General features: G+C 45.0%; 1 protein-coding gene, 1 long non-coding RNA gene and 1 gene segment (V, D, J or C); 2 read left to right on the top strand and 1 right to left on the bottom strand.

Annotated features, from left to right (window-relative positions):
• Window positions 1-23,993, bottom strand: part of LOC101082918 — a 425,870-nt gene that overhangs the window by 33,241 nt on the left and 368,636 nt on the right. The window contains 1 exon segment of the C gene segment in view: window positions 23,923-23,968. Within this exon segment, the coding sequence occupies window positions 23,923-23,968 (46 nt within the window).
• Window positions 1-23,993, top strand: part of DAD1 (defender against cell death 1) — a 118,188-nt gene that overhangs the window by 66,217 nt on the left and 27,978 nt on the right. The window lies entirely within an intron of this gene.
• On the top strand, window positions 1,767-6,816 carry LOC109500758. Its single transcript, XR_006599391.1, has 2 exons — window positions 1,767-2,358; window positions 6,033-6,816. It is a non-coding gene; the product is annotated as an uncharacterized LOC109500758 (long non-coding RNA).

Here is a 23,993-nt window from a genome sequence, read left to right as displayed (position 1 = left end):
AGGCTGGCAGTGCAAAGAGTTGGCAATTACTTTATGGGTTAGGCCTCACATCATTGCCAGACTATTGTCTGTCTACAAATCATAAATAAACCCGTCTTTATAATCTCCCTTTCTTTTAGGGAATCTTTGCTTTCCAGTCTCTACTACAGAGTTCTAAGTGTCAAACATAAGCTTTCAACATATATGTAGAGTGAGTGCTCTCTGATTTCAGATGTTAAACCAGGGTTCACATCTTTTCATCTAAGAAGACTCACAAAGCCCAGGACGGAGACAATTTCTCCTCCACTCTGGGCATCACTGGGTTGTGCAACTAGGGAACTGCTCAAATCCTTGCGTCCTCCTTAGACTCAGTCTACAGGATCTACATGAGGTACGGAGCTGCAATTATCTGGTTAGTTTGGCTGCTAGTTTGATATTGCTAAAATAATTTTACAATGATTAAATTATCAGGGGAAATTTCTAGTTTTCCACTTTACTTTTGGATCATTTCTTTTCTCCTGGCTAAAGTGGGACCTATATTGATCTAGCTGCCAAAAGTCTTCAAAAATGGGACAAAAATAAATTTTAATATTTTCTAAAGTAGTGAGGATGGCACGAAAGGGTCGTGCCCAGGAGGGATCAGAATACAGATTGTCACATTCGAGGGAACAAATGAGATCCACCTCCAGAAGGTAACTTCCCTGAGGGCAATATCACATTGAGTTTGTTCCCTAATGGGTCCCTGGTCTGAGCATCAAGCCTGGCAGAGAGTAGATGAACAAAAATATTTGTCAGATGAGTCCTGTGGACTCCTCAAACATCAGGCCAGGTAAATTAATGGTTGAGACAAGCTCAGAAAACTGGAGATTTAAGTTTTAGTTCCAGCTCAGGCACAGATAGGCTGTAAGACCATCATAAATTACCTGGTAAATTAGCTGGTAAATGAAGCTATGAGATCATGATCAGTCTCTTCCCCAGGCCTTAGTTCCATCATAAATGGAGACAATCAAAAGGGATGATTTTAAGGGTTCTTTCTGCTCCATGAGGCTATGTCATACAAATTTTTGGCCTAAAGTTTCAGAAACAAGAAGCATCCCCTTGTACTTATGAGTAAACTTTTTTTTTAAGTGATTTTCAGGGGCGCCTGGGTGACTCAGTCGGTTAAGCTTCTGACTCTTGATTTCAGCTCAGGTCATGATCTCACGGTTCGTGGAACCCTGAGTCGGTTTCTGCACTGACAGCATGGAGCCTGCTTGGGGTTCTCTCTCTTCCTCTCTCTCTCTGCCCCTGCCTTGTTCTTGCTCTCGCTCTCTCAAAATAAATAAATAAACATTAAAAAAAAAAAAAGGTGATTTTCAGACTCTGGGAGAGGCTAGTCACAGTTATTTTGGTCAATGATAATTACTTGCAAGTTTCCTTCCATAAATGGACATAATCTTACTTAGCTGAAAAGAATGGTGCCTTAGAGGCTTGTTAAAGAATTAGAAATCTTGTCACTGATGACTGTACAAATCCAGGGCTACAGGGCCTAGACAGTACCCCAAGAATCAGTCACACCCCTTTACTCTCACCACATATATTCTGGGAGAAATACCCAGGGCTCCCCTACATGCCCATTTCACACCAAGACATCAGGTCCTAGCCAGGGGTACTTTTGTCCTCCTTCTATTTGATGCTCATTCACCCTTTCTAAACATTCTTCGTATAGTGTATAATTGGGGCTAAATCAGCTCCTAATCCACAGACATTCCTTAATCCAGGGGTACACTTTTATACTTACTGGGCTTCACAGATAACTCAGTGCCTTGTCCGAAGATAAGCTTTCCTCCCTGGTTATAATTCACACTGTGTTACATATCCTGTCAAAAACATATCCAATCTTCCTGAACACATTTCTAATCCTCTTCCTCCAAACCCACAGCAGATCTCTTCTCACACCATAGCATGAATTGTGGCTATACTTATTGTAACTTTTTTTCTTATAAGGGGAATAAAGTACTTACACAGGGGACTGATAGAGAATAATGAGAATTCCTATTTATCCGAAAATGTTTCTATCCAAACGGATTTCTCGTGTTTGCTTAATGGCTCTGGGTATTGCTGCTCAGGGAAATGGCTTCCTTTCAAATATGTTTCTTGTGGTCTCAGCTAGAAATACATGGCACACAGGGGTTAAAAAATTAAGGGCAGGTGAGACTCTGGGGAATCAGGCGTACCCACAGTGACCACAACCTGGGTCCCTGCTCCAAAATTCAATTTCCACCAGCCATCAGTTGTCACACTGGTGACAAACACTTCTACAAAATGGCTTCCCCCGAGAAGACAGCTGGTAAATGAAGACAAACTGCTCATGGGGAAACAATCTTGCTACAAAATGAGGTAACTGCATGATATGAGATATAAGCTTTTCCCTCCCTTCTCTTCTAATTTCTCTTCTTTCAAGACGCCAAGGATGATGTGTGCCAAGAGCTGTACTTCCCCGGCAGCAGGGCCAGAGAGCGGCGCCTCTGGGGTTAACAAAGCCTCGGCCCTCGCTCTAGACTCTTTAGTGACCCCAGTCCTCGGTACCACTGGAGTGCAGGTGACAACTGATCACCACTGCTACTCTCACCTTTAAATTATCTGGTGATTTGAATTCATGAGTCTCCTAGAAAAGCAGTTGTAGGAAGTCTGAGCTTGGAGCCTCTTGGAACTATATCCGTCACTGGCGTCTACTAGCCTCGGTTTGTAAGTTTACAAAATAGGGATAACTCTACTGAAATCTCTGAGGAAGACTTGCCGTCAGATGGGGTTACTTATTGGAAGTTTGAGAGAGCAGGCAGACCCCAGGCCTGGATTCCTGGTGGGGTCCTGCTGGGTTTCTTCCCCTCTACCCCTCCCAGATCTCCTTCAAGGATGAGAGGCTGAGGAAGATGACTGACCCTTGGTCTGCTCAACCCCTTTAACATTCTTCTGACTCAAGGAGGCCCCCATAGAAAAGAGATCAGGTCTTCCCTTTGGAGATAATAGTATTCAGTGCACAATTCAAATTACATGCCACTTACTTGGCTTGACAAGCAGCCTTGTCCCCTTCCCAAAGATAAAGGAGAAGCCTTGTCCTTGTACACAGTGATTAGCTCAGCATCAAAAACCTGCCAACTCAGCGTTCCCCCACACCGAGCCCTCCTGAGGAGGGAAACCTACAGTGCACTTGCTCGGGTGTCATTCACACACACCTATGATTTTCCTCCCTGAATAAGCAATCCCTCCCCCTCATTATCCCTTTCTACCTCCCTCTCCATCCCTGCACCTGAGGTCAAGATGGACCCAGGCCTCGAGACGCTCGGGCTCATTCCATCTCATTTCCCTCCCATCTAGTGGTACTTACAGGGCAGCACAGACAAGCTGGTTCCCTGACCGAAGATCAAACCCTGGCCATAGTTATTCCCACAGTGCCTCTGGGCTCTGCAAAAACCCCCTAGAGCTCCCCTGACTTCATCTCAACAGCACAAGCGACCCAGGTCCCAGAACCTGTGTTTCTAGCTTTAGGATGAAAAAGCCAACCTGTTTGTCCTGTCCAGTCCCAGGAACAAAGGGGGTTTGGGACACGCCGAGCAAAGGTTCCAAAACCTAACCCAACAACCCTGGTGTCCTGAAGGGTGCAGCTCTGCGTTAATGAGCTAGAGTTTTTTTTCACAGAGAGAGACTCCAGGGTCTGGAAGAGGCTTAAAGAGGTTCTCTCATTTCTCCTCCTGCCTCAAGGCAGAGTTGTGCTTCAATCACCCCTGATAGGAGGGTGTCTATCTCCTTTCAGAAACTCTCTAGAGAAAGTGCTCTGGCAACTACTCCTGACAGCTCATTTTCACTGTTCAAAAACCTATTAGGAAGGTTTTACCACTAAGCTCGCTCCCTTCTTCTTGCAGTCCTAGCTGTGTCCTGTGGGCTGCGTCCTGATGGGGCTGGAGAACACAGCCCCTCCAGCTCTTGTCCAGAGCCTCCGTTCCCAGACTGACATATGGGAGGCAATTCCACTTGCCCTTTAACCTCTTTTCTTCCATAGGCACTGCCCCTGTTTGCCTCTACAGAGACTTTACTGATCCTCAATCTCTGGGTCTGAGAGTTTCATTCAGGGGCTATTTTCAGGCTCCATATTTCATCACGAGCTTCACCACCCAGAGGAGCAGAAGGACAATTTGAGGGACAAGTTGCTCTTTTCTATGAAGCTTCCAGCCTCTCTCTGTCCCTGTCCCTCCATAGGGGAAGCCTATGTCTTGGGGCATTCTGGAGGTAGTCACACTGGGGTCAGCGTGGTGGGAGGCTGTGTAAGGTTTCAGCTACTGTGAGTGCATCCCTGTGAGTGGCCTCAGGAGCTCCAACCACGCAGCTCTCTGCAGATACCTCTCCCCTGCCTCTGACACTTGGATGATTTTGTATTTAAATGAGCGAGGATTCTTTCTATTTCCGCTTAGATACTTTCAAATCCCAGGTGAAGAATTTCATAGAGCAGGCTGACATTCTCCACCCTCCCCCCACCAATGCCGGCTTTTCTCCTGATGCATGACAGAGTCTTGACAGAAGAGCCCGAGGGGCAAAACAAAAGTTCCACTGTGTGTTGGGGATGATGTTTATCATTATTATTAATAGCTAGGGTTTAATGAGCTCCTTTTATGTTTTGGGCACTATGCTAAATACTTTAGCTGTGTCATTTTATCTGATCCTTACTGTAACTCAACAGAGTGGGTATTTGTTTTTATCCTTATTTTATGGATGGGGAAATTGAGGCTCAGAGAGGTTAGGTAGTTTGCCCAAGGTCACACAGCTGAGCAAAGTCTGGGAGCCAGGACTTGAATTTAGGTTTTTCTATCTCTAAAGCTCATTCTATGTCACCTAATCCATAAACACTTATGTTTAAAATGTCCCAAGGGAACAATGGCATCTCAGGGATGCTGTAGAAGTAGACTCAGCGCTGAGTCTCACTTTCTACAACAGAAATTTTGTTCCCAGATGAGATGCCCAAAGTTCTAATGGTTCTTTTTAGAGATTTAAACTGCAGTGGCGGGTGGTGTGGTGGTGGGTGGGGGTGGTCAAAAAAATACTTTCTGACAGCAAACATTGCTAAATTTCAGAATTGATTACAGAGAGGCACTGAGGAATTTCCTGCCCTAGACCATCCCTGGAGGGCCAGGGAGCACACAGGGAAGCCTAGTTAGGGGTGGTATGGCATTGGGTCCCTCTGGAAGTCCTTCCTGACATTCTCATTGGCTCAGTGGTTGTTTATATCTCTATTTCTTTGAAAATGTTGTATATGTTCCTGAGAACCCCTCACTATGAGCTGTAGTAACAGATTGTGTGTGCATGTGTGTGTGTGTGTGTGTGTGTGTGTGCACGCGCGCGCATCTCATTTTAAAGCAGAGAAGGAAACCAACTCTCTTTGGCCTGGGGAAAGAACATTAATAAAGAGCCCAAGCAGATGCACAGGATTAAAGTATTTTTCAAACTAATGATTTGATTGATTGCCCCTAAAGGCCCAGCCAAAGAAGAATACAACTTACTTGGCTTCACAGTGAGCGTGGTCCCGTCCCCAAAGGTTAATTTGCCTGCGTTGGTGTTACACAGTGTTCAGTGCTATTGCAATAACCTTGACTGGGGCCTCTAGGAAGACAGGTGGAGGTGGAGGAGGCAAGCAGGAAAACAAAATCTAAAATGACTGCCCATGGCCAAAACAATCTTCTTGTAATTAGGTTAGAACGTGGAATGAATACTAATAACTCGCAACTTCCCAGCCCGATTGTATTTGCCATAATCTTCCTTGAAAGAATGGGCCTTGGCGGGAGCACCTCTTGGGAAATTCACTCAAAGTGGCTACTGCTAGTCTCCTGGGATTCTGTCTTGTTTGTTATTCCTGCAGGCCTTTTGTCTATTTTCATCCAATTCCTGCCTTTTTTCTCCCTACTTTCCGTGGACCTTCCTTCTCATGGAGGTTCACATATTTTCTCAGGGAGAGACTCCACGGATAGTAAAAGCTAAAGCACAATGCCGTAGGGAATATACGCATTAATAACCTTGTTTTCCAGCTGGTATCACGAACCACCAACACAAACCAAGCAAAAAAAACACCACCTGTGTTTTGACAGCTTCTGCGTGATGGAAGACAGGCTTCTTGGGAAGAATAATTAGCCAGAAAGAAGAACTTACTTGGTGTGACCATGAGCTTGGTGCCTTTCCCGAATGTGAGTTGGTAACTCCCAACCCTAGAGTCTACCCAGAGTTTCCTTTCTTTGCAAAATCCCTGCAGATGCTGAGAAAATGAAACCACTCACAGCACAAGGAGCAGTGCTGACAGAAGCTCAGACTGTCACAGTAACCAGATGACAGGCAGAAGAGCTGTGACAGAGGCTGGCCATGGGGTGGACCATCCCTTGGAGTCCTAGAGACATGGCTGGCTTTCAGAGGCCATCCAGTTCATCCTCCCATCTTCTGCCAAGGTGTTCTCTGACCAAAGACCTATCCAGTCTTTAAGAGCTCCTGGGAAGGCGGTTCTCCTTTGCCAACAGCTTTTGCATTCAAGAAACCGTGCCTTATCTAATTGAAATCTGCAAACTGCAGCCTGAGTTCTTTGTGTCTCTAGCCTCCCTCCTTGAAGGAAATTTCGTGTCAACAGACTCCAAACAGAAACTCATCACAACATACCACACTAGTCCCTGTGGTTGTTTCTGGGGAGCAAACTGATACTGAAGGAAATGGGTCAAGGTGAATATTGGCTTTATCTGTAATTTGAATTGTTTTTACCATGAGACATCTTCATGTATTTCTTAGACAAATTTAAAATTAATAACAACATTAAATATTTTAAATGGCTCTTGGATCTCACACAAGCCTTCCTATGTGCCTCAGGCCAAGGAGTCTCCACTTTTCTTTCCTAAGGTTTTGGTCTCCTGGGATCAGAGGAGGGAACTGGGCCAGGATGTGTGGTCAGAGCAAGCCGGAGGCACTGAGGCTGGGCTGCGCTATATGCCCATGATTGTCTGCTGGGCTTATTGAATCCTGCCATTGTAACCTGTTTAACTTCCTGCTCAGAACTAGCTTCCCAGCTCTTAACAGACCTTTGTTTGGGGGCAAAGCATTCCTGGGAACATTGAAAAATCATTAAGGGAAGAAGCCATGCAGATCAAAATTAGAGATAGCCAGGGACACTTACTTGCAATCACAGAAAGTCTTGTGCCCTTTCCAAAGATAAGCGTGTTTCCTGAATCCCCACAGTGATTGCCTCTATAACAAAAACTCTGAATGTCTGGCCCAAGTTTTTCGGGATGTTTCCTCTTGTTAATCTTTTTCCCAGATAAAAATCTTCCCACTTAACAATAGTTTTTGTTTTCCCTTGCTTGTCTTTGCCTCCTTCTCCCTGATCCTCTACAAAATGTGGCGTAATTAAGATGCCTCTAGCTTTGACCGTCTACTGTCTGTAAGAGTTTCTGTACATGGAGCCGTGGCCCAAGAATGCATTTCTGAACCACCTGCAAACTTCCATTTTATTGTTAGCCTGTGAAAAATGTTCTGAAGGAAACTCCTATCTCTGGCCTCATACTGAACTCTTTGCTGTGCTAGAACCAAAAAGGAGGGCCTCCTTTTCCTACATGAAGGAAAGGATTTGGAAAATGGCACACAGGGAGAAGGCTTGACACAAGATGTTGCTCTTGGCTGACATACCGTTTTTGTGGCCTCTGGCATTTAAATAGGTCTTTACAAAGTTATCTCCCACCCATCCCTGGAACAAGGGAAATGAGAAGGCATGGGGCATCAGAGCCAGGAATCTTAGCAGAGGCCAAATGGGAAAAAGTGGGTCTTTTATGAACAAGTGGAAGGAGAGGGTCATAGGTAGGCGGTGGTTACTTCCAAAACCACTTAGGTTGGAGCCAGAAATCACACTGGGTTTAGCAGTGTGTTCAAATAAAGTCCACTGGGGACAAGCCTGGGGGGAGACCTGAAGATAGACTCTGGGCCAAGTTTCACAATTTTGTACTCTTGATAATATATAAACCATGAAAAAGATAATTGATAGGTAAGCAGCAAAACACTGACAGCAACTTTCCCAGCCCTAGAGAGGAAAGAATTGGCACTTGGCTGAGCTGTGGAAGGACCGAGGACTGAGTCTCTGTGAGAGCAGAAGGGCCCAGGACCTAGACGCTCCCTACATGTCTTAGAGCCTGAGAAACTTTTCGTGCCTGACACCAAACAACTTTGAACTCTGTGAGATTTAATATCAGAAAATTACAAGAGCAGCACTTACTGAGGAGAACATGAAGTTGAGTCCCCTTTCCAAAGATGATTTTTTCAGAATTTGTTCACACTGTGATTGGGGCCACAACAAAAACTCTTGGTGACACTTTTCAGGAAAGCACCCCTTAATGGATATTTCATCTTCCTGGGACTTAACAGATCCCCACACTATCTCCTCCTACTGTAATGAACAGGCTTCATTATCTCTTCAGCCATCTTTCTCTGTATCTCCTCGTCATTTTGCCTGAATTTTATGCTGCTCATTGCAAATGTGCAGAGAGGAAATTGGATGACCTCATTTAACACTGAGGGCAAATTACCAAAGCAACCAATTCAGCAGAGTCCTTTGCGATATCAAACACAATTCTATTATGGCAGTCAAAAAAATGGCTGGGCAACAGCCATGGGGCTAGAAATTCACCCTTCAGAGCCCAAAGAAAGATGGGGGCAGGTCGGGGCCATGTCAGCCACACATCTGATTTTCCACCTGAGGATAGAACTGCATTACAGAGCCCTCCCCTCACCTTTGGCTCTGTTAGAGTGGCCATGTCACCAAACCCTGAAGATACGTCACCTTAGGCCAAGAACACGTTTGCTGCCCTCACTAGAGCCCTGAGCCAGCAGGAAGCAGTGGAGATCATTCATTTTGGCCCAGAGGGATCCTAGTCTCTTGGGAGATGTTCTCCTTTCACTGTCCACAGATACAGTCTCTCAGCACTAAGAGATGGACACCTAGTGCCATTACCACCAGCCCTGATGTGGTCCTTGTTTGACTCATAAAGAACCAAGCCCCACTGTCTCCTCCTCATTGTCTACCTGACCCCCAAATGCTGTTTATTGCAGTCATTTAAAAAGATTAACACGGGTTGGTCATGTTTACTAGATTTAAACAAACTTATGGAGCAATGTAGCTTATTTCCTGGTCTTTCGGCGTTTCCCACAGCTAAACCATTCACAAATAGGCTATCCTATCCATTCACAAATAGCTCCTTATGTTGGTCATTTCATAGTCTCAATTATAACCCAGTCAGTCAACTTGGCAATACATGCCTCTTAATATGAACTTTTTGACTGACATTTGGACGGGCCCTGTTGTCTCCAAAATGGTGCTGTGGAGGAACTAACACCTTGGGTGCACCCCCGGGAATGCTAGCCTCCTGAATTCCTTATTTCCATCCTTCCCAGTGGGGTATGTGTAAAGTTTTTACTCCCCACGGAGGAATTGATCGTTAAACAAAAACCTAGCCATCACACCTGCCATTTTATTTTAGTCTGAATTGCCTTTCAGGTGTTTATAAAGCCATCTGGGACCATCAATTTATCTCTGAATTGTTTTAATCCCCCATTGCATTTGAATAGTAGAGCTATGTTTTTAGCGAAATTTGACACGTATGGGACTAGATGTGGACATTTGTCAAAACAGGAAACTGTGTGGGTTTCGTACTGGATCTATTAAAATAAATACATATGCAGGCATGAGAGACAAAGAAGGTACCTTATACATATTAGTAGAATTTAAAATGAGATGGATTCTCATTTTTAATAGAACGAAAGACAAGTTTGTTGGGTGGGCAAGATCACAGCAAACACACAAATCATTGCAGAACGTAGTTTAAGAACCACTGTGGCTGTAAATAACTCAGGGCCCCAATTTCTCTTCGGAAGAAGGAGAGCTAAGCTACCACATTAAAGGCAATTTGGGGAGGTCTCATTTTGCATCTATTTGTCGTTATTGCTCTATTCTCAACAATCATGAATGTTTCATGCATTTGCAAAAGTCATCTTTCAAAAGATACATTTGTCTACATATTAAATTAAATCTTCACTAACTTCACAGGATTTATTTATTTGGTCAAATATAAATAGAACATGGCCACTTACTGGGCTTTACCACCAGCTGGGTTCCGGCTCCAAAGAAGAGTCTGTCATTGTTATTCCCACAGCATTTCCTCCCTTTACTGAATCCCCTAGTAAAACCCCACCAGACACATGGTGTGGTGGTGAGGGGGCAGTTGGACTCCCTGTGATTTTTTTTTTTTTTCCTGTGTCTCTGGAAATTGGCCTTTTAGAGTAGGAAGAAAAAAATTGGTTGTGCTACATAAAGCACAGCTTTATTTTTATTTTAAAAGACCAAACTTATGAGCTTTTCAGAACTTTTTGCATTTGTAGGTTTAACTCTGCCAAAGCTGAATCAGATAATTTGTCAACTCTTGCTCTCAAATGTGTGAGCTCAGCCTTAGACACACAGGTCTGCAGGGATGATGCAGTCCTATTCTACAGGGATGTTTCCCAGCAACAGAGCCATCTAAACTCACATCCAGACTCCCCCCAAACTCTGCAGTCCTGTCCCCTATTCATTGGTCAAGTTATTTCAAAGCTTTCTTCCTGTGTAATAGTGTCTATGTGGTAGCCAAAGAAAATATTTCACCAGGGAGGAGTAATAAAATGTAAACAGTCCTATCATTTCCCAAAGAAGTTCCACCGTGAACTCATGATATCTTAGACAGACAAGGGCAGGGAGTTAGGATGCACCATCTCCTGCACATTTAGAAAGTCAAGTCCTGAAACAAATGGAAGAAGTGAAATTTTTTGTTATAAGAATGGTTGTATCCTAAAGGCAGGCATAAGAGCTCACAAGAGCCTCTTTATCACAAAGCTGAGCATTGGTTGGGTGGTAATATACATCAGGTATTGAAGAAAAGACATAGGGTGAGCCTCTAAGACAGTGGTACCAGGTCTTGGTTAAAAGTAGAGCTTGAGTGTCAGAACTGTACACTCTGAGAGAGGAGACTCGATCTCATCTCTGACGTGACTGTGACTTGCTGATTCTTCAGATTTGGAGAGAAAGAATTCAAACCTGAATTTTTGACCCCTCAGCCTGGGAGCAGTAGGTGTCCAGAATGAACCAAAAGGACTCATTGTAGGGGAAAATGAAAGGGGAGACAAACGTAGGAAAGACAGGAAGGTGCTACAAGGGTCACAGTTTTAAAACTGAGTTAACCTACTCTAAGCCTCCTCTCTGTCCTCCTCCAGCTCTGGGTCAGTTCCGCCTGACTTCTTAGCAATCTCCCCCCTGTAGCTCTGCAGTCTTGTTTGGAAGAACAAGACAAAGAAGAGATGGCTGGTAGGAGAAGGTGCTTGGACCAGCTGACACACAATTGTACAAACAGGTTAGCAGAGGCTGTCTCTCCCCAGGTAAAGGTACGACCAGAGCAGATATGTGGTCTGGAAATTGAATTCACGGAGCAGAAAGCCTGCAGCATTTAGATAGGAACAACATTGCCACAGAAGTTTTTCTTCCTAGGATTTATCTCAACCTTCGTACTGTTTCCCCTTCTCGGCTGTAGCATGGTAGGAAAGGGATGACCGTGGGGGTACCAGGGCAGCCCCGGCCCTCCTTCTCACCAGAGTGGCCATTACTGGCCACTTGCCATGGACACAGAACCCCACTACTCACGCACTTGGCTTCACAGAAAGTGCAGTTCCGGTCCCAAAGATGAGCTTGTTTCCAGCACCCCCATAATTCACACAGCCCTTCAGAGCCTTACAATAACCCGCAGGAAGGGACATGGTGGGATGGGGTGAGGATGGGCCTAGTCTTTCTAGGCTAAGCACGTCTCTGTCCCACCACTGCAAAGGCCAACTTGCCAGGTATCCCTTCAGCCTCCATATTTCCTTGACCTGCCCCGATACTGCCTGTTAAGTTCCATCCTTGTGGGACTTGCACTAAGGCCCAGAACCCGAGGTGATGCACCAGCAAGTGACTGGAAGTTTTGCAGGCATCCAAAGACGGGAGCCAGAGGCAGTGATGTGGGGAAAGCTGCAGACACACTACTTTTCACCCATTGGTCTTTGACTGTGGACCTTTCTCTTTTCTTTGAATTTGCTCTTCCAGTGGAATGAAGCCGGTTCTATCCTTGGGAAAGAAGTCTAACTGTATCAGGGGGAATTAGATACTCCCCAACAAGCCAGCTCTGCTCTCGTACAGGGCTAGTTAAGTATTATTCATTCTGGAAGCAACTAGACCAAACAAGAGAGCTGGTGGCTGACATTTCCTCTCTCTGGGAGTGAAAACCCCATTTGGGTTGAGTGCATTGTCTCCAGCAAGCCAGATTGTTCTTAAAAATATAATTTGCATGCTATGCTTCCTGTATTATTCAACTCATGTCTCCTCTCCCTTACAGGCACCTGAGACTTACCTGGCTTTATAATTAGCTTGGTCCCAGAGCCCCAGATCAACCGATAGTTGCTATCCACACAGACACAAAAACCTTAACAAAAACCTTCACTGTCCTTCCGGGGAGCCTATTAGAGATAAATCCCAGATAAAAAGTCCAGAGCAAAGCACATAAAACAATGTAGGAATATTGACTACTGAAGATTATTTGCTCATTTAATTATATTTGATTCCCTTGCCCATTACAGATTCCACACACAGATGGTGAAATTGAATGACTAAACATCCAAAGTCAATCTAGGTCTCTCTGCATATAAGAGAAGCATAATTCATAAAGTTTTCAGATTGGCGAAGTTGAACTTGCTTCGCCTTCCCCAATATTTTAAATAAAAATGCAAAAGAGAGGAACAGATCATTTGTCTGGAGTCGTAATGCATCTGATTCTCTAGCGTCTTATTTTCACTGCTGATAAGATTCTAGTCAGAACCGTGGCATTCACACATAGGTTAAGCCGATTTGGTTTACAGAGAGTTCTACCTGTGAGACCGGAGTCCCTAGGGACCCAGGCAGGTGGAGGCGCCGAGGACCCTACAGAGCACGCTGTTAGGCGGCCTGCAGTACCGTGAGGAGGTACCAAAGCAAGTTGGCCATTGAATAGAAAACACCTTTTCAAAATCGCTGCTTGGTTTCCAGCACTTACTTGGAAACACTTGTAATCTGGTTCCAGCCCCAAAGAAGAATTTGCCACTGTTGGCGAACACTGTGATACCGAGGCCTACAAAAACCCCCTGAGCCCAGGATGCAGCTGATAACTACCAGCTACAAACACTTGGAGATCCATTTAAAACACAGTGCAGTGACACAGTCCATTTTTGTTTTGGTTAAATTTCAACCCCTGCACGTTCCCATGGCCTGTGCCTATTGTTTTCAATTCACAAAGATGACAGCTCAAAATAATTCACCCTAAGAAAACAGGGCGTCTCAAGCTCCAATCTCAGTTCTGGTTTTTTTGGTTTGACTTAAATTATTTAACTTGTCTGTGCTTTGGCTTTTCTGTCTGTGAAATATGTCTGATGATGTGTGACCCTGTTTATCTTATTAGAGCATGTTGAGAAGATAAAAGGGCTGGGGGTAGAGCAGTGGGTTCACACCAGAGAAACGCATTCTGAATAATGTGGGGGAAATGGACTTGTTCAAGCCAAGATATTACTAACAGGAACGGGGGTGGGGTGGGGTGGGGGGAATATGTTAGGCGAAGTTTATCGTCAAAATCACTAACGAAAAGCTTTCTTAGTAAAAACTGAGGGAGAATAGATCTGTCTCGTGTGTTTTTTCACAAGAAAGTTAGCAAACACGACCACTTAATCTGCCAGAAGAGAAAGGCGTGGAAAAGGTCAGCTGAATTCTGAGGCCTCACTGCCAGGGGGAGGGAGGGAGGGAGGGATAAGAAGAAATGACAGCCCCCACCTCCCCTCACCCTGCCCCCCCCCCCCAGTGGTGAATGAGCATCGATTAGCTTGCCATGACATGCCAATTTCCCTTTGCTGTTGGTGGCATTAAATGAAATCAGTCAAAGTTATTTTTAAAACAAATTTCACCATCTTAATGGTCAAACTGGCAGTGTAGCTAGATCCGGAAACTGTATACGCTCAGTACTCCCTGGGAAATGGGGGATAAAACAGAAGCCCTCGATATGATTTACAGACATACTCGTGCACAGAGAGGAAAAAAGACACTTACGCGGTATGACCATCACTTGAGTGCCGGACCCAAAATGCAGCACATCCCCAAAGCCTGTCAGTCCACAGTGGCTGACGCTACTACGAAAAGCCTGCTGTGAAACGTCTCTTCAGAGACAATGTGTCTCGGGTCCCAAGGTGGAAGCTACAGTTTCCCAGATAGGAGAGGATTCAGACTCATGTACCATGAAAACCATGGTGTTCCTTACTCCACGCAGATCTTCCTCCAGGGGGTGTTCCTCATCCAGGGCCCCCTGTGCCAGCCTTGATGTAGGTGTTCGGTAGCCCATGGTGGCCACCTCCACCTCCATGGGGACTCTGCTGGGATCTGCCTTCAGGGAGGATTTCCTCAGGTGCCTGAGCCATTGAGGATCACCGGAGGAGCCAAGAAACTTCTCCGAAATACAACGGATGGGCTAAAGAGGCAGGCAGCAGTGTGTGGTGGGGTTGGTGCTGGGGTGGACATGGTTGCCAGGAATCAAAGGAGAGAGAAAGGAGCCAGTGATGGAAGGGACAGACCTGGAGTGGAAGGGTCTGAAAACCAAAGTAAGAAGGAGTAGACGCACACCAACAGCTGATGTTAAAATCTGTCGAGCCCTGCTTTGTGGGAACACAAGAGTTCTAGGGGAAAGAAATGCTCCTGGCTCCGTCAGTTGCCCTGACCTATTTAGTACTGTTCTACCTCCTGTAACCACCTCTCACGTACGGCAGAGAAGACCCACACTACAAACAAAGATCGCCTCCTTTTCTCATTTCTGTATCACAGAGCAATCTGACCAAATGTTCTACACGAAGGGGCAGGAACAGCAGCCACAAAAAGATACTCAGAATCTGCGTCTCTCCTTCTAATTAGGCTGTCAATCTGTTTAGCTAATAAGTCGTATGAAGTGTCTTAATCTCTTCCAAGGAAAGGAGTCATATAAATGCAAACTAGCAGCAGCAATCAGTCAAATGGCTTGCTGGGTATCTTTCCTTTGTGTGAATAGAAGGAAAACTTTCTGTGTGGAGAGGAGACAGACTGGGGGAAAAACAAAACAGCATTTGTTTTTATTAGGCTGAGTCTATACAGCACAAAGTAAAACAGATCTGGCAATTATTTAGGTAATGTGACAGTCAATTCAGGCAATTTTGAGCTCAAAGAAGTTTTCTCAAGGAAGTGCCTAAATATCTGGATCAGCTGCTGACATTAATCAAATTAACTGGACAATTGTGCTGTGTAGACACAAACTAATAAATGTGCCCTGAAACGGTTCTTCTGAAAGGGTTACATTTTATAAACTTAACATTAAAACTGGTCCAATATTTATATCCACCGTCTTCATTTTGGCCCTGCAATTGACATTTCCTAATTTTTTTCTTTCAAAACATGTCTTACATTTAGAGCCAGGAAAGTAAGGGTGACCTTCTCCCTGGAGAGTCTTATCAAGTTAACACACGGAAGCTCATTTAGAAATTCATTAGGTGTCTGGGATGTGAGAGCTGGTCATTATAGATTAAGGGCTTTCTCTCAAGTGGTAAAGGACTTACAGGGAATAACGGTGAGTCTTGTTCCAGTCCCAAAGACAAGCTTGTTTGTTCCAGAATCAGCACAGTGTTTTTGCCCAGTACAAAAAGACTATACTCTGCTCAATTTCCTTCCTCTTCTTCCTCTATAACACTCACCAGGGGTATGCTGCACACATTTCGACTCCTATTTGGTGATAGCCTCTTAAAAATCATCCTGTGGAGGGGCTCCTGGGCGGCTCAGTCGGTTAAGCCTCCGACTCTTGGTTTCCGCTCAGGTCAAGATCCACGGGTTGTGGGATTGAGTCCCGTGTCGGGCTCTGCACTGACAGCATAGAGCCTGCCTGGGGTTCTCTCTCTCCCTCTCTCTCTGCCTCTCCCCCACCCATTCTCCCTCTCTCTTTCTCAAGATAAATAAACTTAAAAAACCAAAACCCCATCCTATGTAAAATGCGGTCTTCCACGTTTCTTGACAAAAGAAAAAAAAATCCAAGTCACCAACAGTTTCTCTTCTTTCCTCCCCATTTTTTCTGCATTTCAAATAAAAGCTTGCTATTTCCATGCTTGAAAGACAGTTTTCTCCCTGAATGACAGTTCTTGGAGAATTCTAGTAGCCATAGGGGCGGTTTCTACTCTAGTGTACTATTAGGAAAATCACTTTTACTTTCTGTGAGCCTCTCACATTGGATGTTTTTATTTCTCCAAGGTCAGCCAAATTTATATTCTCTCAGTCTTAGCCTAGAATTTCCAGACCCAGATCACCTCCAGTCTTTCTGCCCTTTTTGCCTCTAGCTGAAACCAAATGGGTTAGAGAAGACCCTATTAGCCGGGCTTTACACACATCCTACTAGCTTGTATAAAAGGAAAATAAAACCTAACACTCAAAGTCCTTGGTTAGAAATTGAGAAGGTGGATAAGATGACCCTCAAAAGGAATGTAGTGGGCAGTTGTGCCTCAGTCCGGAACATTCAGACCCACCTGGTTTTACTTGTAAACTTGTCCCCTGCCCAAAGATGAACTTTCCTCTGCTGCCAGAGCCACACTCCACTGCTGCGCTTTACAAAAACTTTAGGATAGGGGCGCCTGGATGGCGCAGTCGGTTAAGCGTCCGACTTCAGCCAGGTCACGATCTCGCGGTCCGTGGGTTCGAGCCCCGCGTCAGGCTCTGGGCTGGTGGCTCGGAGCCTGGAGCCTGTTTCCGATTCTGTGTCTCCCTCTCTCTCTGCCCTCCCCCGTTCATGCTCTGTCTCTCTCTGTCCCAAAAATAAATAAACGTTGGAAAAAAAAAAAAAAAACTTTAGGATAGGATTTTTTCCTTTTCCTTCCTGCCAGCAACCTGATCTAGTAATAATAGCTGATATTTGTTGAAGACTTACTATGTGCCAGCCACTAGGCAAAGCCCTTTATAGGTGTTAACTCTTTTAATCTGATAATTCAGTGAAGTAGGTAGTATTATTATCCCCATTTTACAGATGAGAAAAAGGAGGCATAAAGAGATTAGGTAACCTGCCGAAGGTCACACGTCCAGTAAATAGCAGAGTTAGGGTTTGCCCAGGCAGTTTGATTCCAAAATTCATGTTCTTAACCACTATGCTCTTAGCCATTTTTTCTATTTTGGGTTCTCCTTTGAAGTGTGTATGCCAGTAACGTTGACAAAACAGTTAGCTCACTGACCCTAATAAATGTACCCTGAGCTGGTTCTGCTGAAAGGCTTACATTTTACAAACTGAACATTAAAACTGACTCAGTATTTATACCCAGTCTCTTCATTTTGGCGCTGCAATTGACATTTCCCATTTTTTTTTTTCTTGCAACGCATGTCTTACATTTAGAGCTGCAAAGGTAAGGTGACCTTCTCCCTGGAGAGTCTTATCAGGTTAACACACAGAAGCTTGTTTAGAAATTCATTAACCCCTATATCAAAGATGTCTTTCCTGAAGCCCCTTGGCTCCACTGTGAACTCCCCTTCTTCTCCCTGAGCTTTGCCAAGCCTGGAACTGTCCTGGGAGCTAGCCCCAGCCAAAGCCACAGCAAACACTACTGGGAACAAACACAGCCTGGTTATACAAAGCACAATTCCAAACAGGGTAGGTGGTCTCTAAGATGCTCTTGGAGATTCTTGGAGAGAAGAACTTCTTGGGGGAGGCCAGAATTAGGATGAAACCAATTCCTTTCCCGTTACTTCTAACAAATCCACTGTAAGGCTGTAAGCCAAGGAAGGCTGAGAGATGCAGTAATTATACGGCAAATCTGAGTCATCCTGGGTTGTCCTTGGTGGGGAGGTGCTCTCCAAGGAGGTCACAGGGATGGCCCTGAGTCCTGGGAGTTCCTGGCAGTGCTTGACTTATCTTTGGCCTTAGGGGAACAGTATTTACAATGGCCCATGCGAAGTTGGCACAGTATGCATGGAGGAGGCCATGAAACATGATGCATATTCCCACCTTCTCCAACTTTCAACGCTCCCTAATAGCCCTTTTTTGGAATGGGCCCACCTGTTTGTGCTATAAGAAAACAGTCAGGTACTCCAACTGCCTTCCTACCCTGCATTCCTGGATCCCTCTATCTTGTCATTTTGACTGAAGGAGATGCAAGGGCTCAGCTTGGGTGGACGGGAGAAAAACACCACCCGCAACTGCACATTTTAAACATTAGGGCTCAAAAGGGAGAGACGGTTTCTGAGATATTGCAAACTGCACAGACAGGTTTGAGAGAGTTAATTTGAAGACTCACTTGGATTTACTGCCAGACTTGTCCCCAATCCCCAAATCAGCTTACGGTTGTTGCCAATATTACACAGTCATAGAAAGCCTTACAGAAACCGACCAGGCCAACGTGTACCAGGAACTCCCTTTCAATCCCCCAATCCAGGCAGCGTGTTCCTCCAGCTGGGACCCCAGCCAAAGAGGCAGTGGAGGGGACTACGTATTATTGTGGTCAATTCGTAGTGTGGTTGGGACGGAAAGGCTCTTCTCGGATTAAACAGTGCATCCCTCCCCTCTAGACCGACCCACTCCCTGACCAGGAAGGAGTCGGGCAATCCTGATAAAGCCACTGGAGAAGGACTCTCCTGACTCCAGCGCTCACGCAGCCCTGCACCCAACACAGTCAGGACTTTCTCACCCGACGGTTAAGACAAAAAGCACAAGGAGCCTGTTACTCTCCAATCCATCTGTTCCTGTGCCCGGCCATCACACATCTGCCCATTTTCACATGTACCTATGGCATATATATACACAGTATAATCATGAGGATTCATAATCAGAATTAATATAAAAAATAAAATTGGGTGGAGAAAACAGCCCCCAAATGAAGCTCAGTGCTACGGCTTCCTTTAGAAATTAGAGCACTCATTATGGATTCAGCAGAGATACTCACAGGATTTGACCATTAACCTTGTTCCCCCTCCAAATGTGAGCTTGCTGCCCGCATTATTATTCACACAGTGATCTTCAGCTCAGCAAAAACCTCCTAGAAACTGAACTAAGTTTTCCCTAAAGATCTTCTGGAAGGAGCGATACCGTGAGCACAGAGAATATTAAGTAATTGTCACAGTAATAACCTGGCACAGAATCTTAGCACCAGCTTGGATTTCAGGACTGTTTCCACGTTGGATAAATGAAGGATATTCTTTCTAAATATTCTAAAGAGGGAGTTTTCCTGTACAAGCCCAGAATGCTGACTGCCAAAATCCTAGTGTATCCTCTGGTGTTTTAGATAATAATTCTCCAGGGGTTCTGAAGATCATATTCCTCGTTTGGACAAAGGAGGAACAGTTCGTGTCCATGGCACCACGCCAAAGCAGTCAGAGATATTGTCGTCACCGTGGGAGAGACTGAGGGTGGCTGCCAGGGCCCCGCGGCAGGGGTGGGGGTCAGCATGTCGGTCCATCCCTCGGGGTGCTGGAGCCAGACAGCTCTGACCGACGTCCAGCTTGTGGAACAGCAGAGGGGATTCTCACCTTTTCTCATTCCATAGAACTAAAGACAGTTACAGGCACTGGCCAGCCCTGAATTCACCGACTCCAACTCCAGCCCTTTCTACTCCCTGCTCAGATGGTCACCAGGACAAGACATTTTCTGTCTTTGTCCCAGTGGACACTTTTCCATTCTTACTGTCCCTTTCCTCAGGTAACACATGTTGAGAGCTAACCTGAAATGTTTCTCTTATAGGCAGCTTCTCCTATTCTGTCTAGGTGAATCTTTTGAATCTCTCTTAACTTTGAGGATAACTTGAAGGAAAATCTGAGAAGAAAAGTCCATGGACACCCCTGCTGAGTGTATAGCATGGTGTCCTCCCTTTTTCTCACCTCTGGCTGCTTGGAGGACCATGGGCTTAACAAGAAACAATCAGGAACAGACCATACCAGGGGGGAAACAAGGAACACACAGGTAATATGGCAGCCGATACATTTCCTTCTTGGATTTAGTCAGTGTTTTTTCTCCTCTGGAGAATATCTTCCTGTGGATAGATCCCTCCTTCCCACATCCACTACAGAAGCATTTCCTTCCTTCCTACTTTGCTATTTGCTTGCTGGATCTCTCTTACCCAAGCCTCTTTAATTTTTAAAAAGGGATATGATTTCTCAAGCTCTCCCTATGAAATTCAGTGCGATGTCACCTGTGAAACTCAATGTGTTTCATGTGTGCTAGTCTGTTTACAGTTGTGGGTCCATGGTGACTGATTTATGAACACCAGGTATTGGTTTGGGCAAGTGCAGGCATTCAGGGTAAGTACGTGCCTCATTTGCCTCGAGCAGAGCATTTGTGGAAGGGAACAAGTAGGAATAAATTTAGAGAACCAAAATGGCCAGGTTTTAGAGTCTTAAGTGACAGGCTAAGAAGTGGGCATAATGGTTTCTCAAAATATGAATGCCCAGATGAAATGTTGAGTTGGACAAAGGAGGGAGGCCAAAAGAAGGGTGGGAAAAGCAAGTGAAAAGTATGGAATGAGAATACAGTTTTAAAAGAAGAGAATACGGACCAAGGAATTCCTACAGTGTTTAGAGGGGTCTCTCAAGCATTTTAGCTAATATTTTTCTAAGGATTAATACAATTCAAATGAAAATGGTGGTAAATCCATCTTGGTGGTCCTCAGAAGTCTCCTTTACCTCTCTTGTCTGGAGTAGAGAGACCCAGAATTACCACTTTAGGGAGCAGTAATTTTTGCTTCTATAGTTTATAATGAATATCTCTCTTATTTTACCTTCTCTTGATCCTTGAACACCAACAGCTTTAAAAATAAAGTCTTGTCTTGTCTGTAATACTCACTTGGTAAAACCGTCAGCCTGGTGCCTTCTCCAAAGATGTATTTGTAGTTTCCTGAGTTGTCACAGTGTTATGTGGCTCTACACAAACCGGCATAAAGTTACCATTTCGTGGAATAGGTTTGTTATCAATTAGTAGGACATCATATGCACTTCCCATTGGAAGGTACTGCCCTCATGTTTTTCCAAAAGGAATTTATTTGGGATAATTATCTCAGTTCATACATAAAGTCTTCATTGGTTTGATGAGGTCTGAGTTTGCAAAACTTCCTCAATTTCATGCTATGTTTATCTTAAGTGTGTTTATTAAGTAAAGAGAATAAAATAGCTAAAAGAGGCTCAAAACATCTCAGGATTTGAACATCTAAATGATTTTTGACCCCTTTGAAGTAGTCCCTTTAGGACTCTCGATGAGAATCAGTTTATGAGCCACACAAACACACCAATGATACTATTTTATATTCATACCTCATTTTGGAACCAAAATAGTACCAGTAACTAGTTTGAGTCCCTCCTTTATTTTATAAATCATGGCTCTGAAAGGCTTGTGATTAACAAAAATGAAATCCACCTTCAAAGACAGAGGCATCATGGATGGTACAAAAAGAATGTGTCTTAAAAAAAAAAAAAAAGGATGTGCCTTGACCTTTGAGGGTGGATTCAAAAGCGAAGGGGTGCCATGGGCAGTGTTGGAATAACCTGTGTGCCACTTGAAGCTGAGTGGTTTGGCTGGGCCACTCATTTAAATGTATCAACTCCATTTGTTGACAAATCAGCCCCATTACATTATTGTCACACTTGCTTCAGGCATAGAGGGTTGTCGACGAGAAATACCACAAAATGTAAAGTGGCAGGCATTGCTACAAAGAGTATGTCAGCATGGAAAGCACCCAGTTGCTGTGACTCTAATGGGAAAGCAAAAAAACAACAACAAAAGCACAACCAAAAAACACTGAATTCTGCAAGGTGTGGGGATGGCCCGTAACTCTTCGATACTGCTTTCTACAATCCATCTCTATTACCCTGTCCCTGACAGCTTCACAGTTTGGATAAACATTCTGCTTTATCACAGATAATCCAGTGGAGGTGGGGAGCTTTTCAGGGTATCGGGATTCTCTGCTCCTCCCACAGGGACAGCTCGGTCAGGTGAATGGGTGAAGTGGGTCCTCTCGGCGAAAAGGGGGCTGTCCAGAAAGCCATGAGAAGCTTTAACTCCTGCTGCTCAACCCTCATCCGAGTCCCCAGTCCACTTCCCAGATTTTTCACCTCTACCCAGTGACACGGGCATAAACTCAACTGGGTCCCCGTCACTTGTCTGTTAAGGACACACTTCCTTGGCTACACACTCCTGCTTTGGTCGCCTCCCTTTCCACTGGTTTTTTTCTGTCTCTAACACAGAGCCTTTCTTTCTCTTATCTCTGCCTCTTTCCCAAAGCCTCAACATGCTATGTGGACTTTCGAGAAACACCGCCTGTGGTATTAATACAATTTATCAAACTGCCCATAGACCTGATAACCAAATCCAGCCTCTGGGGAAACATGTATTCATATCTGGCTCACACATCTGACACAGTTAATGCCTGCACGCTAAACGAAGCAATTAAATTCAGCTGTGTTTCAACAGGCCCCACTGGGTTTCTTTCCAGAAAGAATAATTAGTTAACCACAAGAACTCACCGGGTGTGACCAGCAGTGAGGTGCATTTGCCAAAGTTGACTACATACCCGCCGTCTGAGTTCCACAGTGCGTTTTCCCTAAATAAAAAGCCCCTCGCAGTAACCACTCTGCTGCCCCCCTCCTGTGGTGCTCCATTAACTCTAGTGTCTGAAAACCAACCATACAGCAGCCACACAGACCATGGCTCATCTACAACACCACTGCTGAGACGGTTGCCCACTCACCACAGTGAGGCGGGTGATCACTCCTGAGAAATGCCGTCCTGGGGAGAACTTTGTTTCCTGTTATGAAGCCCAGAGTTTTCTGCCGTCCAGCAGAGGGAAGTGCCCGTCTGGACTGAGGACAGCCAGGGGCATAGACCAGGGGCAGTTTTGAGGGTCATGGGTGAAGTGTGGAAAGACACCACAGAGAAAGAGGCTGGTGAATTTCTCCTCCTTCACTCTGGGTCATCCTTGAGTCCTGCTCACCGATTTAGTTTCTGAGACCACCCCCCCCAACTTACTTGGTTTAACAGAGAGTTTAGTGCCTTTTCCAAAGTAGAGCTTGCTTTGGCTACCTCCATAATTCACACAGTCATATGAGGCCTTACAATAATCAGGAGGAAGGAAGGACTGAGGGGGAGACTGGAAGAGCGAGGCCACTTTCCCCTCTGGCAGAAGACTCACCGCCCCGCAGCCTCAGCTCCCAGCTCCTTGGCAGGGTTAGGACATCCCTCTAAAAGTAACAGCCAGCTGTGCAGAGAGATCTGAGCTTGCTCTTAAACCATCCATTTTGCTTCCAGAACACTGGATTTTGATGGCCTGCTCATGCCTGAGACACATAGGACAACTCACAAGGTCAGGCAGAGACAAACCACCTAACACAGATAGTTAACACCGGGGGTAGGAGCACCATGCCACTTTCAGAGCCGTAGTTCGTATAAAGAATATTAGTAAAAACAACAGCAAAACCAACAAAAGCCAAAAACCACATTAAGAGAGCTGCTTGCACTCCTTTTGGATTAGAGGGGTCCTTATGGAGGAAACCCCAATTTCTGAGTTGTTAGGTCTTCATCTTATCACAGAATGTGGGTTTGCCTGTTATCCTTAGCATTTCTTTATATCCAGAGCCAATGAAGAAGCCAGTGAAAACTTCTACTTCTCTATGATCTGTCCTTAGGATTGCCTGAATTCATTAACTGACAGACTTCCAACCAGCTCAGGCACAAAGAAACTGGGTGCCTCGGTTCGGTTGGGAGGGGCAGTGTCTTAATCCCACTAAAACTGCACAGAAGAACACCACTACTCGCCCTGATCAGCTTTTGAGATTGACCCACTCCCCTCACTCACATGGCTTTACCGTCAGTCTGGTCCCTGCTCCAAAGCGTAGGTCATTGTTGTTATTGCCACAGTGACACACC

Source organism: Felis catus, chromosome B3, assembly GCF_018350175.1.
Source record: "Felis catus isolate Fca126 chromosome B3, F.catus_Fca126_mat1.0, whole genome shotgun sequence".
NCBI lineage: Eukaryota > Metazoa > Chordata > Mammalia > Carnivora > Felidae > Felis > Felis catus.
This window is presented reverse-complemented; position numbering and strand designations above follow the sequence as displayed.